At 36.3% G+C, this 19,552-nt stretch overlaps 2 protein-coding genes and 1 long non-coding RNA gene across 3 annotated transcripts; all 3 read left to right on the top strand.

Moving 5' to 3' along the window:
• Positions 1–4,523: 4,523 nt before the first annotated feature.
• On the top strand, positions 4,524–11,816 carry LOC132107571 (dipeptidyl peptidase 1-like; the record flags this gene model as incomplete). Its single annotated transcript, XM_059513685.1, has 7 exons — positions 4,524–4,839; positions 7,219–7,364; positions 7,955–8,118; positions 8,265–8,420; positions 8,719–8,834; positions 10,272–10,403; positions 11,313–11,816. Coding segments are annotated over 7 exons (1,530 nt in total), but the record flags the coding sequence as incomplete, so codon positions are not given.
• Positions 11,817–11,970: 154 nt separating this feature from the next.
• LOC132107705 (uncharacterized) lies at positions 11,971–12,967 on the top strand. Its single transcript, XR_009424344.1, has 2 exons — positions 11,971–12,066; positions 12,348–12,967. It is a non-coding gene; the product is annotated as an uncharacterized LOC132107705 (long non-coding RNA).
• A 605-nt stretch (positions 12,968–13,572) lies between these two features.
• On the top strand, positions 13,573–17,680 carry LOC132108351 (ras-related protein Rab-38-like). The gene is made up of 3 exons (XM_059515056.1): positions 13,573–14,009; positions 15,551–15,831; positions 17,107–17,680. The coding sequence occupies exons 1-3, from the start codon at positions 13,808–13,810 to the stop codon at positions 17,257–17,259; spliced, it is 636 nt and encodes a 211-aa protein (XP_059371039.1). The 5' UTR covers positions 13,573–13,807; the 3' UTR covers positions 17,260–17,680.
• The last annotated feature ends 1,872 nt before the right edge of the window (positions 17,681–19,552 follow it).

Here is a 19,552-nt window from a genome sequence, read left to right on the forward strand (position 1 = left end):
CGCCGCTGATAGCCTCTTGGGACATACAGCATCGTGTGCTACAGGGGTCCGAAATTCTAATGTCCCATCACGCAAAGTCACATCACTTTTTTTGATGTGCATCACAGAATTTATTCGGTAAATGTGTTTCCATCGTATGTGCATTTTTTCTTATTCTATAAAAATTGGACAAAAAATAGCACGTTGTTAATGCACGTTTAGAATTTGTGCGCATCTTCGCATTTCCATTTAGTGCTTTTTTATGAGTTATCCCAAAATGTGCATAAAAATAGGTGGATGGAAATATTGCTACTGTAAGAAAAAAGATTAATTTGAAGGGTTAACTTTAAGAGCTGAAGAGTTAATTTTCTGTTCCACTAACATCGCTGAATGGAATAGCAATTTTCTACTCCATCCGTTTCACTCAGGTGATGCACAAGAGACATTTTTAGCAACTAATATATTTGCTATTTTGAAGAATTGTCATGTAGCAAAGGTCTTTTCCTCAAAAGCGCTGTGCTGCAAACCTGCTGCATGAACACTTTCCCCCAGAGCTTTTGTTTCTCACTCTCGGACAGGATGGAGATTGTATCTCAGCAACTCTAGTTCACAGTCTCGCCCATGAGACCTTTATTACACCAGCCCAGATCATTAAGCAGCAGACCGGCACTGTGCTCCATCATTTCAGCCGTGTGTTTCACTTTCAAGCTCATTTATCAGCACTACACACATGTGCATGTGACTGAACATACAAAGCAAGAGAGGTAACAGTATGTTCAAAATATAGTATTGCACAGTGTATACTGTATTATGACCTCATTACATTAAGCAAGCTACATTCTTTGCATTTTTTTTATTACAAAATGTATTAGCTTTCGGAACAAAATAGTCTAGACAGAGATGTCAAAAACCATTGTTAATATCGCTTTCTGGTTTATGCTAGAAATATCACTAGAAATACACTGCAAAAAAAAAAAAAAGATTTTTCAAAGTACATTTGAGATCATTTTAGAAAATCTACTTTCACATTTACTGTAATTCAACGTGTTACTGTTTCTTTGTAACTGTCTGTGAAATTTACTAGCAATTTCTGTGTGAAAATTGTTTCTACACCATTTTTGTCCTGTGTAGTAGATCAAGTCTCTATGGAAGTCTGTTTCCAGAATTAAATTAGAAAAGAAAATGCAAAAAGGTAATTTTGACTTTTTATCTCACAATTCGGATTCTTATTCTTGCAATTCTGAGTTATATCTCACAGTTATGACTTTTTCTCACAGTTTTTTTTCCGCCATAGAATAAAAAAGGTAAATGTGACTTTTTCCCACAATTATTTTGCAATTGCTATTTTTTTCGCAATTGATATCTCTTTTTTTTTCTTTTTTTTCAGAATTGCAAGTTTAAAATTCTTAGATCTGAAGTCAGAATAGTCAGAATTCAATTTTAAGTCAGAATTGTAAGAAACAAACTTTTTTTTCTTTTTTAGAATTGTGAGGGAATTAACGAAATTAACGTTTTATCTCGTGATGAGAACAAGCTTCCAAAAGTCTCTGTCTTGGGTTGTTCAGTGCACATATTGACAGATGCATACAGAATACTTGCATACAAACAAAATAATATCCTAATGCATACTGCATACTATCTTACGAGTTGGGGTAAGATGCATGTGTATTTAAAACTGTACTGAGTGACAGCAGATGGCGAGCTTATGTAATTGCGTGTGGGCGAGAGCAACCAACAGCAATGTGTTTGAATTCAAGACCCCCAGATCACATCATTCAAACACACACACAGCATGAAAATGTATGGTGATTATACTAAAAACATATGAAACCACTCTAGAAGCACACACACACACACACACGCAGTTGTCTATCTGAAGTGCCCTCGCACTCAAAGCTCCTCCACTTGAGCATATCATGTAATGCTTTTGCATTTGTCTTACAGGCTACTTCCTGTCTCGTCTGTGTAATTTTACTTGTACTATGTGCTCATCTGTGATGTTAGCAGAACGTTACTGACTGATAATAATGGCTTTGCTACCACACTACTATTTCTGCAGTGCACATACACTGACAGAAAATAAATGTAATTTTTAAATTGACAACTTTTTATCTACTCTAAAATGTGCAAATTATTAGTATACCTTAAACTTGTAATATGTTCCCTTACTGTACTACTATGAATCTTTGGTAACTCTTTACTTGAAGGCTTTATATATAATGCATTATAAAACTATTTTTTATGCATTAATTATGTATTGTTATGCACATTATCAAGCATTGAACGATCTGATTTATAATTCTACCTAATACACCATTACACCATTGACAATATAATGCATTAAAATACATAACATGAGAATCTAACGCATTTAAACTTTGGTTACAGTTATTTATGAAAATATATAATATGTAAATGTAATGTAAAAGTATTACATTTACAAAAATGTGCAGTATAGAATGGAGCACACTGCATTGGGAATCCCACAATGCAATGTATATTCTGTAGCTTAAACTCCTATTTCAGTGAATGAAACAGAGACGACATCTATTTCATCTTATTTTTTGGTTTTCTAAACTGCCAAAATTAAGATGTTTGAAAATGCTAAATAATCTAAATGAGCAAGATTATATCATATGACGATGTTCTTTATTGGTATTGATGGTGAAGAACCTTCAACATCCATGAAACTTTCTATAAGCTTTTCTATAGGAGAAAAAAAAGTTATTTAGATTAAGAAAATGGTTCTCTGAAGAACTGTTTACTGAAAGGTTCCCTGGGGAAACAAAAATGGTTCCTTTATGGCATCACTGTGAAAACTCCCTTTTGGAAGCTTTATTTCAGTGCACTATGCTAGTACTCTGCAATCTCAGAGACAGGAAACTGCCCTGAAATCATCTTCTCATTAGTGTCAGCGATACAACAATGACTGAAACAATTCTGGAAGATGAAACCCTGGTGCCGCACCAGGAATCCAAATAAAACAGCTGTTTTAAAGTGGACGCACTGAGACTCTCACTTCCTTCTGTTTCTCACTGTCTTCCTAACACATACACACACACTCACATACAATGGCAGTGAAGTACATCTGAATAGCCCGGGTGACTAATTCCTGTGCATTTCAGTGTTCTGCACTGTCTATTCTGGGCTGTTAGGATAGAGTGTGTGAATCATAGTCGTTGTGGTAATTGCTTTGTCTTCCCCCACCCCGCTCCATTCTGATTGGTTAATGAGGCTCCTTAAATGCACCAACTTGTTCGTTCAGTAGAAGAGACAGCTGAGCTCAGAGGGGGACGTCAGATGGCATTTTCTGTCCTTAAATTTAATCAGCCATTGCCATTTAGGAAAAAATAACGGGCAATGTTTGTTGGCTCCATATATTTAGTTGCTCACTGCATCATTAGGTATTTAAACCACTAATGAAGCGAGGATGTTTTCATTTGTACAGTACAGCAATGGGGCACATTACTGTTCCCAAGGGTCAAAATGTGTGTTATGCTGCTTAGAGTCTTAATGATTTAGTGTGTGTGTGTTTGCAAAAGCTACATTCTGCAGCCTGGCAATTATATGTTCTTTTTTATTGTACTGAAAATCTGTTGGGTTTTTTCAAACTGTTTTTCAACCATCAGGTGTTTACTCTCATTCTGACAGCATCAATTCACGGCAGAGGATCCATTGCTGAGCAAGTGACATAATATTACATTTCTACTAATCTGCTCTGATAAAGAAACAAACTCATCCACATCTTGGATGGTCTAAGGGTGAATGCATTTTCAATTTTCATTTTTGGGTGAACTGCTCCTTAAAGTGTAATGTGAAACTATGTTATGAATACTGCAACTTAATGCTTTAACACAAAATGTTGTGTAACTAATGCATAAAATGGTAACTGTATCCTACTATAAAAGAGCAAAATGTTTAAGCAAAGTGCTGAATCTTTAATGTACAGTGCTCAAAACAGTTAATCTTAAATGTTAAATAAGTCAGAAGTGAAAGGAGTAAATCCTCACTAGCATGTATTTCTGTTGTTTTGCTGATAAAGCGGTTATAAACTCCCCACAGAAGAGTGTAACTCATGACTCTAAATTTTCACTTCACTAAAGATCGGTCTCCAAGGGATCGCATGTTTCTAATGCAGTGATAAGCCTACTGTGGAGACACATTTGTTGAAAACATCCTTTAAATTTCAAATGCAACATAACACAGCATTTGCAATGCACTCTAATGTATTAATGTTTATTTAAACATGATTGTTGATTTTGTAGCATATGTAGGCTACATTGTCCTGACTGAGTAACTGTCTCAAAGTAATGTGTGCATGACCAAATAGCCTAATGCTTGTCGGTTCTTGTGATGAATGGGTTTGTGATCAATGCATGTACTGTATGTGATTGAGTTAATGCATGTTTGTCATAAGAGTTAAGCATAATGATTGTGTGTGATAGAATCAAATGTGCATGTTTGCATGACGAATGTGTTTTTCTCGGTGTGATTGTATTACTTCTGCGCGCTCACTGGCATGTCATGTGACTCGTGTCATATGATCATCGCTGTATAAGTTCAGTTGCACCCGGCAGGTCAACAGTCAGTTTCAGTGCCGCAGGTGGAGGGAAGGACGAAAGGGACACGCGTTTGTATCTTTGCGTCAGGTCAGCGATCACTCCCGTTATATATCACTGTCTGTCCGCTGGCTAGCCGTTGTAAGGATGCGCGCGCTCGCCGTTATTGTTTTGTTGGCGTTCGTCGGCGGGTCTGCGGCCGACACTCCGGCCAACTGCACCTATGAGGACCTGCTGGGCACCTGGATCTTCAGCGTTTATAATGTGGGTCAAGACCGAACCATCGACTGCTCCAGCACAGGTCAGACCAGATCAGACCATCACAACAATCTGAATCAGTGCACTTTTGTCTTCTACACGGAAGTTCAGTTTTACTTTCGGTTTCATGCTGAGGTCTTCAACTGAACGTCGGTGCCTCATTTAAAATATAATAGACCTAATTCTAGGTGTTATACTAAACTGATGCGTTAAGGATGGCACAAAGATGTACTTTTTTTGCTTTTTGGATACTCTTATACTGTGATAGTACCATGAGGACACAATGATTAGCATTGCTATTATACCTGTTTGTTTACCATAGTATTTCCAATTCAAGTCAAAAAACACTAGTCAAAGTAGTATTTTGTTGGTGTCAGTCCATTAGAGCATATTTTTTCCTAATTAACCTTTATATCAACAATGCTCTCTGAGAGTAAAACAGTAAACTTGATTATTTTTGATAAATACCTTTATATACTGTTTCCGTTTCCCATTGTATATGTTGGGTGTGTTTTAAAACTTCGTAAACTGCCCAGAAATGTTGTCTATGAAGGCATAAAAGGTGCATCTGAACATTCAAAAGCACATGATAGGCAGCTTTGTTAGAGACTAGTGGTGGAAATTATGATTCTTTCAAGAGATTCGTTCATTTTCAGCTCGTTCACCAAAATGATTCGTTCAGAATCGTTCAATGATTCGTTCAGTGATCATTTCTTCGTAGAACACAAAATATGCCAGCAGGTGGCAAAAAAGACTGTATTATGTGTTATGTCTTAAGTCAACGAACGTATTCAGTTGTTACAAAAATCTGGCTTTATTAAAATGTGTGCATAATTGCATTCAATATATAAAGTCTAATTAAGTTGTTCAGATGAACAAAGCACGAGGTTTCTTGCCTAATTAGCATTTTAATTGTTTGGTCAAACAGTTTGTATATTATATATTCCCATTCATAAATTGGGGATTAAACGTGGAGTTCTGGATGCTAAATATCAAAACAAGCGTATGTGTACAGTACCTATAACTGCGCTTTTCATTTTGCGAGATTGACATGGCAGACTAACCCAGTTTACTCACATTCATTTCTTTCACGAACGAGATAAGCTATGTACCAGTTCATTTTATTCACAATCGACATGTATCCGTTCATTCATCTCGTTCGTGAACGACATGTCTACCAGTTCAGTCATTTCGTTCACGAACGATAAGATCTCTAGATCTCGTTCAGACTCGTATGATAGTGCCGCGCTGCTGTGGAGGGAGGAACTTCAGTGAACGAGAAATGAGTCAGTGGATTGCGTGAACGAGAACGATTCGTTCACCTAAAATATTCGTTCAAAAAGAACGAATCGTTCACGAACGACACATCACTGTTAGAGACTGGTCTTGTTGTCGATTACGTTTCCCTCAGTGGACGAAGTTCTCAGAGTAATATGACGCCTTGCGCTCTACTTTTTTGTCCTCAATGTTGGCTTTAACATAGTGAACTGCCTTCATAGTAGGGCTGTGCAAAAAAATCGAATGCGATTTTCATGCACATCTCATCAGTAAAGACGCTTCTGTAATTAGAAGTATATCTCCAGCACGTGCGTTCGGATCAGGGTTGCCAGGTTTTTTTACAACAAATCCTGCCCAGTTGCTTCTCAAAACTAGCCCAATCGCGCTTCCAGGAGGTTCCCCGATAAAAATTGCTTCCCGGGGATACAATATAAGTTTTTTAGCAGGGTTGCCTTGGTAAAATTGGCATTTTAGGTCCTAAATATCACGTTATTTGAATTGGGATCGCTTCGACCTGCGGACATGGAAAAACAACCACAGACTTGGCAACACTGGTTGGCATTTACTACAACGAGCCGTAATTCACTGACAATCTACACAAAATCGATGTTAAAATCGCAGGCGATTCTTTGTCGATTTTGAAAACTATTTTGTGTTAGTTGTCGGTAGACTACGGCTCTGTGTAGTAATACAATACAAATAACATGATATTTAGCCCCTAAAATGCGAATTTTACCAAGGCAACCCTTCCAAAAAACGTATTTTTTAACCCCGGGAAGCAATTTTTATCGGGGAACCTCCTGGAAACGCGATTGGGCTAGTTTTGGACTAGTTTTAAGAAGCAACTGGGCAGGATTTGTTGTGAAAACCTGGCAACCCTGATCTGAACGCACGTGCTGGAGATATACTTCTAATTACAGGAGCATCTTTACTGATGAGATGCGCATGGAAATCGCATTCAATTTTTTGCACAGCCCTACTTCATAGGCAGCATTTGTGGGCATCAGGTGCATCTGAACATTTAAAGGCACATAATGGACATAATGCCATATATAGACAAGTACTGAATTACAGCCGCTGTGTTTGCAGATCACCAAAGTTACTTCCTTAAGTTACTAAATTGAACTGTTTAACTTTTAAACAGGAAAGCCAGTGAACACGGTGACCGTGGACCTGCAGAAGTTGTCTGTAGCTGTGGATGATCTCGGTCACACTGGCTTCTTCACTCTCATCTATAACCAGGGCTTTGAAGTGGTGATCAATGACTACAAATGGTTTGGGTTTTTCAAGGTAAGCATGACTAGACACTTTAGTCACAGCTCATGACTGATCAGATGACTGTGGTTTCACAACAGAAGGGAAATTCTGACATCAGCTCTTTTGTGTTTCACTGATCTTTATTGTACTGGTGTCTAGCTCAATAAATGTGGGATAATTTTACACATGCAATCCATTTTTTTTTTTTTAAGTGACTAGTGTTTGAGATCCTGTGTATTTTTTTAAAGGGGGGGGGGCTTTTTATGTAATTTTAGTACTTAAACTTATTACAGTAGTTTCCAAGGAAACTTTTTAAACAAGTGTTTTAATCTACCAAAAAAAAAAAAAATATTTTAGTTAACCATGACAACACTGTGTTCAAACAATAAATCAACAAAATATAAAGACTTTGTCTTTCTTATACATATTTATGAACAATTTTAGTATTAGACTTTTTGTGAAATTTTTGCATATCCCTATTATTAAAAGGATCACATAATGTTGTTTGGGAATCACATAAAATGCTTAAATCTATTCATAATGTATTTTAACATTAAATATTGTGCTTTAACAGAAACATTATTGCATTGAGTATTCATATTTTTTTGTCTGTGTGTGTCTAGTATTCTCAGCAGGGTTCAGAGGTCACCAGTTATTGCGATCAGACGCTGCCCGGTTGGGTTCATGATGTTTTGGGGAACAACTGGGGCTGTTTCACTGGGAAGAAAGTCCAGCCCATCCCACCCCGGATTGACCACAGTATAATGCTTGAATTCCAACACAAACTGTAAGTGTGTCAGCAGTTTGTTTCTCACTTGTGACTCAATTGACTTAATCTTTAAACTTTATCTTGATAAGATCTCATGCGATTTCATCAACCTTGAGTGATTTATGCATTTACTGGGTTTTATGATAACAAACATTTATCTCTAGGCTCATGAAGCTGCCATACACAAACAACATGGGGTTTGTGGAGCAAATAAACTCTGTTCAGAAGTCTTGGAAAGCAACAACATACAGTCTCCATGAGACCCTCACCATACAGGAGATGCTGAGAAGATCAGGAGGACATGCCTCTCGTATACCACGGTATGCTCATTTTAACTCCTGCAGCCAGGGCTTTTGTGAAAAATAAACAACTGATGCCTTTAAAATGGAGTTATTGGAGTTCATAAATGTCTGGTGTGATATAGTTGGAAGCATTTAACAGTAAACGTAGTGAACTGCATAGGTGGCGAGTCTTCTGCAGAATATTGTGTACTGAATATTAAGAGTAGCAGCATTTCATTTGGAGGATAAAATTATAGGATTGTCATCTGCAATTTTATGTTGGTTTCTCTCTCTCTCTCGCGCTCTCTCTCTCTCTCGCTCTTTCTCTCTTTCACAGACGTGTCAGGCCTGTGATGGTTTCTGCAGACAGTAAGATGGCAGCCGGTCTTCCAGAACACTGGGACTGGAGAGACGTGAATGGACTCAGTTATGTCAGCCCTGTCCGCAACCAAGGTGTGTGTGTGTTAAGAGAGCGAGCATAAGAGGAAATGCTGCAATCAAATGGTTGCTTCAGTCTGTCCGGTATTGCTCCGAGTTGTGCAAGTGATGTATATCAGAAACCTCTTGGTGTTGTTTACCATCTGCAGTTGAGTCCTGGGAATAGCTTTAATATGCTGCTATTGATTGATTCTTTTTCACTGTGATCCGGGAAGTGTATATTCATGAATGATGTAGCTGTTCTTACTATAGAACTGAGCCTGATAAATGGTGCTGGAAACACTGTCAGGAAATTACAGGCTTTTTAATTAGTCTGTGTTTGGCTATTGTTTATTTTTACACAAACCTCCCCAACAAACCTAATACAGTACTTTGTTTGCTTGTATAAGTGTGTAATGATAATTGTGAAAAGGCTTCTGGAGAGGAGTGTATGGATATTAAATATTGAAACTTATAATATTTACAATTTAAAATGTACATAAGCAATAGTGGGGAATTTTTCAGATTCCTTTTAAACAATTTTTGCTTTTGATATTATAATTTAGTGATTTATTTTAATTTGGCTTTTTTATATTTTTAGTTTTAATTTCATCCAGAGTAGCTCGTTCCTTTCAGAGCCTGATGGTGTCTCACTTTTGTTAAGAGCTCCTTTCTATGCTCTGGACACATTCAAGGAGGAATGAGAGGATTAAAGGATATTTCTTTAAATCAACACTGTAAAAAATGCAACCGCTCATTTTTCAAGTTTACGAAACCTTCTGAGTATCAAACACTAAAAAATGCTATTGAAACTACATAAAAATGTGTCAAACCAACAAAAATGATCCCAAATGTTGCCCCAACTAGTCAAACTCAGTTGTCTGAACAAAGAATTTCATATTGTTGAGATGTTAAGGCTATGTGAGTTCCCAGCATGCATTGCAACATGAATAAATTATGCAGTAAATTTTATAGCATTATTATTTTAATTATTGTTTTATCAGCATTGTTAGTTATTTGTTGTACTGTGACGTAAAGAGCTCTTTTTTTTATCATTTGTTGGTTGTCACCGTTCTTGAGGTTTGTGTGTCTGGTTTTGAGTTCTGAGTACGTTCAGCCATTCCTGAGATAATGGTAGTCTTGTATGTTGTCTTAAAAACAAAAATAATGTTGTCTGCTTATTAATGAAACCTTTTTCTTGTTTCATTTGTAAACAAACTTGATATTGTGCTGAGTTTTTAAACCTTCATTTTATGGAAAATGAATTACCTCAGTGACAGTAATTGTATTTTTTAGCTGCTGTGACGAGTTTTTCTTTTAGCAAATAAGATGAACAATATTGCATGAACAACATTTACATTGGTTCAAAAAGTCAAAGTATTCTCAACAGTTTATTTTTTTTAAGAGTGAAGGAAATTAGGATGTAAATTTGAAAATTTTAATCTTTAAATGATTTCCTCTTTCTTCCTCAAGCTCAATGTGGCAGCTGTTACTCTTTTGCCACTATGGGAATGCTTGAAGCTCGAGTCCGAATCCAGACAAACAACACGCAGCAGCCGGTGTTCAGTCCACAGCAAGTGGTGTCCTGCTCCCAGTATTCTCAAGGTAACCACATGTGTTGCTCTACTGAGGCAATGTTTAATGTGACCAGTATCTGTGCTGAACTTCACAGGGCCTGTCTGCGTATTAACAGTTATAAAACCGTGAATGGTCGCTTTTCCAGTACCCTCGGGATTATGGTTACACAATCCGATTCAGATCAGAATGGGTTCTTTGCGTAAATGTTTCACTTTGGTTTCCTCATTCATTAATGGGGTTTTTTTTATGTATTGGTGGTGATAATAGTGACATTTTGTTATATACAGTAATTTATAGTATATTATAAAATTGTTGCTACCAATGTTTATATATATATATATATATATGTATATGCATGCTGTTGTTTTTAATATGATGGCTTTTATTTTTATTATAGTTCTAAAACTGCTGCTACTAAAAAATGAATTATAATTGTTCTGATCCAAGCTGCAAGTTATTCTAATTGGTTTAATTTTATACATTTATAATACTTTTGTTTTATATACAATTACATTAAAAAATATTTAATTACAAATTATGTAGATTATGATTATAAACAATTGTCATTCCCAGTGTTATTTTTGTCGAAACAGTTTTAATTTTATTTAGTCCCCCCTACACCGCTTTATTGTTATACAAATTTTAACTTTTTTTTATAAATGTCTATGTAGTTGTTGTTTATTTCAGTTTTAGTTATTTTAATACTTTTGGTTATTTTAGAAAATAAGAAGTGTTGCCTTAGGAACTAACTAGTTTTATTATAATCTTATTTTAGTTTTTTTTTTTTTTTTTTTTTGGTGCTTTAATAACCCTGGTTCTTCTCCTCTTTTCCACACCATACATGTTTTAATTAATTGAATATTCTGAAGTTAACATTTTGGATTAAAGTCTGTATTTCAATTATAATTTTTTATTTTTGTTTGGTCTTTTGTACAGGTTGTGATGGAGGTTTTCCATACCTGATTGGTAAATACATCCAGGACTTTGGCATTGTGGAGGAGGATTGTTTCCCGTACACCGGGGATGATTCTCCCTGCAAAGTACCTGAGAAATGCACAAGGTACTACGCCTCCGATTATCACTACGTGGGTGGGTTTTACGGCGGGTGCAGCGAGGCGGCCATGATGCTGGAGCTGGTCAGGAACGGCCCTATGGGCGTGGCCCTGGAGGTCTACCCAGATTTCATGAACTACAAGGAGGGCATCTACCATCACACCGGCCTCCGTGACTCCGTCAATCCCTTTGAGCTGACCAATCACGCTGTGTTGTTGGTGGGGTATGGGAAGTGCCATAAGACCGGCGAGAAATACTGGATCGTGAAGAACAGCTGGGGAACCGGGTGGGGCGAGAATGGGTTTTTCAGGATCCGTAGAGGAACAGATGAATGCGCCATTGAGAGCATTGCTGTAGCCACTACACCAATCGCCAAACTTTAGAGAGCGTAGGTGAATAGGTCAGTTGAAACGAGCATGGCCTGGAGAATTATTTTGATAATGTAAATTCTGAAAAAGGGAAAACAGTGCTGTTTTTTTTTACGTTGTCATCTAATTTGTTTGGTGAAATGGCCTTTTCAGGTCCCTTTTTAGTAGCAGACCGTTTTATAATTACTCTTTAGATTTAATTTCTCCCTCTCATTTCCCAGTTCTTCATAGATCATGAAGCTTGAAACCAAGTTAATTTTGGCTTCAAGGTTCTACTCTTTGGTCATCTTGGTCTTGTTCCATGCGAGTCGACATCATCTCTGTCTCCATGGCTTTGACTTTCTCTTGCTGACCTATAGGAAATGTATTCATCTTTGCCTTTTACTGGTCTTTTTGGCAGCCCTTTAAGGAATAAATAGTTTCCGCCTCTTCAAATTCCCAGTTATCTTCCTCTGGGCCACCTGTCCACCTAAAAACTCCTGATTCGGCCTGTCTTGGGTCACCTGCTCTTTCAATTGTTGCGGTCACCCAAAACCAACCCTGTCTAGAGTGTGGATATGGTTTTAAATTAATATAAAAATCTTAATTTTTGTTGCCCTTGTCCCTAGTGTTTTGTTGCAACTGACCTTCTGCCTACATCTGTTCATAATCTTCTACTTTAACACACAAACAAAGTTGGTCTGTCTTTTGTTTTGTTTTTTTGCTCAATTTATATGGATTTCCACAAGGACTGTGTGTATGAAACAGCATTTCATTTCTTTATATTTTTTTCCCTGCTTTCTTGTTGAATCTGTGCTAATGAAAGTTGGGTGCCTTCAGGTGCAGCAATGTGCCTCAACTGCTTCTAGTGTGGGTTTAAGATAAAGGGATTTCAGATTTCATTGATCCATGTAAGCTCTGAATGTCACATTTGCACTCTGCCTTGTCAATTTTTACACCACTCTTTTAATTGGACACGGTCAATTTGTATTTGGAGAATATCAAGTTGACAATTGCTCTCAGGAAAATCAGTACTTGTGGTTTAATGAACAATCACTTGAGTCCTTTGCCAACAGTTAAGCTGCTCAGTACTATTTGAATCCAATGATTTTATCACAATCTTAGATTTTAAATTTTTTTTTGTGCTCCTGTATACATGTCATGATTTTTAATAAAGTTGCTTTTAAGGTACTTTTGGCCTCCAATGTACTTTTGTATTGCTTAAATGGAAAGAAATGCATGAAGTCATTTTAATTTATCCCATAAATGTGTCCATTTGATTTGGATTTCATAGTAGTTCTGTCAGTTCGGAATTCAAGTGGGCTTTGGTTATTTGGGATGTTAACTATATGCCGTGGTCTAAACATGGTATGGAAAATTACTTTACGAAACCATAGTATCATGTTTCCTTGATGCATGTCCAAAACTCTGTACCTGCTTAACCATATTTTGGGGACAAATTTGTACACAGAAGTAAGCTAATTGAGTTACATTACTTTGGATATTTCCAGATCTGAATGGAAGAAAAAAATAATTAAACAATGCAGAAACTAAGATACCTCTAAAAAACAAACCAAGTATGTAATGTCCCCATTTAGAATGAAAAATACTTTTGTTTTACTGATGACTGCTTTAGTATTAGGTATAACAGGCAGAAAGTATAGTTGCCATGGTATATAGGATAGTCAGTATAAACTTATTATAGGACCTGCACTTAAGTCTTCGCACGTTTTGGTAATTGGTGAAGAAACCTTGTCAGTTGTTGAGGGCATGATCCTCACAACTTCTATTTCAGAGCAGGTATTTGGTGTTTTTTTTTTTAAGTGTTTAATCGAACTGTAGTTTTAATTATGATCTTTTACGACAACTACTTACCATGATGAAGTTTCAACAGGCCCCTCCGTCTTTGGTCTCATGCTCGACTGACGAGTCACAAGTTGCGCCTTTTGCCCCGCGGGGCGTTTCTGTTTCTCCCCTCAGAGTCTGACCGCGGATCACACGCGTCCGTGATCGGCTCCGTCTCACACAGACATGGAGAACCATCACCTGAAGGAACACTTGTATAAAATCCTGGTGATCGGGGATCTTGGTGTGGGGAAAACCAGTATTATCAAGCGATACGTGCACCAGAACTTTTCACCAAACTACCGCGCGACGATCGGCGTGGATTTCGCGCTCAAAGTTCTCAGCCTCGACCAGGAGACCGTCAGACTACAACTCTGGGACATCGCTGGTAATTTTTTTTTAAAATATATATATGTATATAAAAAAAATTCTGGGCCTAAGATTTTAAGGGTACTAAATAAATATGAAAAAAATTACACAGTTTATAAATGAATTAATTTGTATAGTAAGTTATATGTAGCCGACAGTCTTAGACACTGCGTACGTTATTTTTCTTTACTCTTAACTCGTCACGAAGCTATTGCTTTTTGTTTATCTTTTTGATACTAAAAACTGACATATAGGTCCAAACTAGAGTTTTGCAATTTCATATAGCTATAACATTATATATATAATTTATATAAAGTGTTTATATAACTTTATAATGTTATGTGAACCAAACATGATCAAAAATGTAATCAAATAACAAAGCTGCATTCTCAAGTCTCTCTTGAATAACGTTCCTCACGCGCGCTCGCTCTGCGCGGTCATGTGTTCCTCGCTCATGTGAGGGAGATTTTCAACTAAAAAAAAAACAGAGAAGGAAAACAGGAACGTTGTTGTAAATAGATGAAATGAGCAGGGACATCAGAGATGAGCGTGATTTGACATTCCCCCTAAAAAATAAATAAACAAAAAACTCGATTATAGAGCTAGGCTATTTAAACACTTCAACGTTTACATGACGGCATGTCTTTCCATTTAATATCAAAAAGTATTTTAATGTAAAGAAGTTTGTTGTAACTATTTATTTCTCAGCTCTAGGACTCTTTTAATATAAAGGAGGTCTCATGTTGACTAAAAAATCTGTTCTGGGAAAATTTTGCTAATGTTCCCATTATATTATGAGGAATTATTTCTGGATGTTCTCTAAAAGTTCAAAAGGTCCACTTTAAAAAAAAATTGTTTTCTTGTTTATGCAAACATTAAGAGAACATTCCATTTTAGAATTTTTCAAACATTATGGAATGTTACTTTTCAATATTCTCTGAACATTCCGAAACATGTAGCAACATTTCAAATATGTACAAATACAATATTTGAGAGAGAGAGAGAGAATTCTTTATTTGAACAATGATCAAATAATGGTTGTGTGCTAACTTTTTTTTTAGAAGGCTACCTACTAAAGTCCTCAAAATTTCTTGAAAAAATGTTAATTAGAGAACATTGCCAGAAAGTTCTGAAAACATTCTCTGTTAGCCGGGTGGTTTCCATTGCTCTACACTCCACTGCTCCAGTAACTCCTGACACTAATACTGAGCACTGAGCTTTACGTTTTCCCTGGAGCTCAGTGGAGTTGGTCAATATGAGCCATTGGAATGTGCTTTTCCTCATTAAGGATATCCAGGCTTTAGTTCAGACCCCTGGATATGTGTACAAGAATCTCAAAGTACTATCACGTGTCAGAAAAAAAGGAAAAGGCAGGAAGACTGAAATTCTCTCGCATTCACCAAAGCTTCAGCTAAAAATAAACCTCTCATTGTTGTCTTTGTGTTCTGCTATGATCACCATGAAGTCACTGTGAAATGTATGTATGTTCATGACCTACATAATAGCTGGTGTTTACAGAAGACTCTTGTGTGGTTTGCTCTGATACGATTTCTTCTGCAGGCCAGGAGCGTTTCGGGAACATGACGCGGGTGTATTATCGAGAGGCCATGGGAGCCTTCATTGTTTTTGACGTCACCCGGCCATCGACGTTTGAAGCAGTGACGAAGTGGAAGGAGGATCTTGACGCCAAGTTGAGTTTATCCAATGGCAAACACGTTGCCACTGTGCTGCTCGCCAACAAGTGCGATCAGGGCAGAGATGTTCTCACTAACAATGGCATCAAAATGGAGCAGTTCTGCCAGGAGAACGGCTTTGTGGGATGGTTTGAAACTTCAGCCAAGGTACGTCATGAATCATCATTTAAAAACAGTTTTCATATCAGCAGCAGAGTCTTCAGAAATTCAGTGTGATGTGAAGGTCAAGTGAAAGGTCATGGCATAGGATCTAGCTTCCATTCTGTTGGTTTGCGGTATAATTGGTTGAAATAATCATTTAAACTTGCCATACAATCATTCATGGAAGCTTGATTCCACCATGTGATAAAAAAAAAAAAAAGTAAATGCAGCTTATTACCTTACAGTTTTGACTTTTTTTCTCACAATTCAGACTATTAAAATATATATATATTGTTTTAAAATAGAGATGTTGAACTTGCAATTACAAGAAGAATAAACGGACTTCTGAGATAAAAAGTCTAAATTACCTTTTTTTTATTCCACTGCAGAAAAAAAAAATTGTGAGGTATAAACTTTTTTTGAGAGTTTGTTTTTTATCTCGCAATACTGAGAATTGTTATTATTGTTATTATTTTTTGCAATTATGAGATTGCAGAAAAATTCAGAATTGTGAAATAAAAGTTGGAATTACCTTTTTAATTATATTAGTCCATGGCAGAAATTAGCTTTGTGTCGGTTCAGATTCTGCTCGCCAAGACTGCATTTATTTGATCAGAAATACAGTAATTACCTTAATGTGAAATATTTCTATTTGTATTTACTGTAAACTGTAATTTATTTCTGTAATGCGCAGATGAATTTTCAGCATCAGTGTCACATGTTCTTCAGAAATCATTCTAATATTCTAGATTGTATTATAGAAAAAAATAGATTATTATCAATGTTAAAAACCGTTGTGCTGCTTCATTTTTTTGTGTGCAAACTATCATACATTTTATTTTTCAGCATTTCTGAGAAATAGTCAGTTCAAAAGAACAGCATTCATTTGTAACAGAAATCTTTCTAAATGTCTTTACTGTCACTTTTGATCAATTTAATGCATCTTTGCTGAATAAACTCTCACTGATCCTTTCCTTTTGGAGAGCAGTGCATGCAAAGTGAATTAGCTGTTATACTTCTCCTTTTATGCTCATAGGAAGAAAGTACAACAGAATTCAATTTTGTTAGATGAGCTGTGTGACTCATTAGTGAATCAGGTGTGTTTGTGTGTGAAGATCATTAGAGCTGACAAAACTGCTCACACACTTTTTGCTGACTCGCAGTCCTTCGGCTGAAGTACATCATGAATATTCACAAGCTAATTAATGCAGCCACAGCCAGAGACGAGGTGTGTGAACACTGACAGGAAAGGTTACTCTCTCTCTCTCTCTCTCTCTCCAGGAGAATATTAATATAGATGAGGCTGCACACTGTCTGGTGAAGCACATTATAGCTAATGAGAATGATCTGCTGCAGTCCGAGGTTGCAGACACCATCTCGCCGCAGCAGGAGTCCAGCCGCGGAGGAACCTGCTCGGCGTGTTTCAGGTCCTGAAGAAGATCTCCAGAGGGACTCTGAGGAGCGCTTCTCCACACAACCTCATCCTGGCTCTTTCAAGTCTTTCCATCACTTGTCTTCTCTTCTGATCTCATCTCATTCACATCTCCTGTCGTCTCTGTTTATCTGTGTCAGCGCCGGAGAGGCGACCCTGGCGCCGTGTCTCAGTTTCCATGGTAACAAGACTTATCGAACACTCTGCAGAGCAGAAAACGTTTTTAAGAGAAAGCAGTGAGAAATCCATCTGCAGAACTTCATAAGAACTTCAGGTTCCTGCAGCATCAAAACCACAAAGGGCCAATGCTGTATTGAACTATCCAATTTTCATTTTATGATAATTTTACTGACCTGCTTTGCTTTTAATTAATATTTTTACTTACTAACAGAAATGGGCTTAATGAGCAAGACCAAAGCATAAGTAGCTCACTATAAATATGGAAATAACTTTTACTGTACCTTCACATTGCAAAAAGTGCTTGTTTTTCAGTGCAAATGTCTGATACTTAAATCAAGATGCATGTATTTCAGAAGAACAAATGTCTTCCAATGGGTTCAAAAAAAAAATCAACTTCATTCAAAGGAAAAACAAGGTTTGTTTCCCATTGCAGATTGTTTTCATCTTTAACTCAATTAATTTTGTTCAGTTTCTCAGCAACAGGACTTCATAAGTTCAGTTTGCTTCTCAAGTGAATGCATCTCGATTTAAAGATGTTTAGATATTTGCATTACAAAAATATTTTTAATAACATATAATGCCATGCCTTTATCAATATCAAGTCTTTCTGCATTGATTTAAAGCCTTAATTTGTAGAAGGTCCAGTGATGCGCTTTTTAATCTCAGAGGAACCCTGTCAAATGTTGTGATTTCTAATGTTTGTCATTTGTCAACACTACAGTGCCATCAACCAACATGTGTTCTTTTATTTATCGACTGTCAGTGATATAAATATATATTAGAGCATGTATGATAATGTCCTGTAAATACCCCTGTATTTACCCAGTATACAGCAGAAGAGTTCAGAGTTAAAGTATTAATAAACATGATCTTTAATAAAGTGTGTGTGTGTGTGTGTGTGTGTGTGTTCCCTCTGCGCTTGTATTTCTCACTGCTGTTGGGATTTGAATGTGTTCGTGTTCAGTGAAATGCTGTGTGATTTTATGTGAGGTTAGATATTAGGCTTTGTTGTATTATTTAAAAGAAAAGTTTGTGCAGTCAAAAGCCTCTGGAGATGCTGGTTTTACACAAACGCTTTGCTAAGAGCAACATCAGCTCATAGACATCACTCCAGAGACATTTATTATAGTCTCACAGCTCCTAATGAAATAAATTGGTTTTGAGATAATCCAGGACAAGTCAGCTCTGACCCGACACACAGGGAGGAGAATTCATTTGATCTGCAAACTAGAGCATGACCAGCAGGTCAAAGAGTCATTTACTCTCTCTCGCTCTGACATGATACACATGCTTCTGCTTCTGGATCTTGTAAACGTTTTATTGCACTTGATTAATGATGATTATGATTTGGTTATATTTGTAAAATGCCTCTTTTATTTATTTAGATCTCAGAAAACTTTATCACTACTGTCTTTCATACTTAAATTCACATGCTACTATGCATTACACAAATAGACATTAAAATACTCAGGTCTACATTTAAGATTTATGTATTTGAAATGCATAGAAAATATATATTTATATGAATGACACGGTTTTAACAAACAAATCAGTAAACTTAATTTAGTGCATATTTGTCAATCATAAAAAAAATAGTATATTATGTATTAACTATTTGCATCTATTTGATTTTATTTAAATAATCATATTTTCAAAATACATTTCTTCAAATCTGCATAAATCTGTTCTATTGTGAAAACATGAACAAGGATAAAAAATGGCTAGCTGTGGAATAAGTCATAATTAAAGTTTATGAGGTTGAAACAAATTAGATTGATTGATAATACATGTATAAAGCGTGTTATTTAAAACAGTTAACAGTTTATTAGTATGATATTGCAGAAATATAACAAATTTTACACTGTATTTATGACTGACAAATATATATATATAACAATAACTTTTCAAGATGAAAAATAAATAAATACAAATACATAATAGAAATACATAAATAAAAAACAGACACAAAAAAATAGTGTTACACAAGTTAAATAGTGTACATGTTTTTATTTTATTATTATTATTTTTTTGCATATGATTTTCAGCACAGTAGTTTGGGATGCATTACTCTTAATCTTGTGTTGGATATATAGTACATGAATTGGCATTCAGCTC

Source organism: Carassius carassius, chromosome 28 (assembly GCF_963082965.1).
Source record: "Carassius carassius chromosome 28, fCarCar2.1, whole genome shotgun sequence".
In the NCBI taxonomy this organism is placed as follows: domain Eukaryota; kingdom Metazoa; phylum Chordata; class Actinopteri; order Cypriniformes; family Cyprinidae; genus Carassius; species Carassius carassius.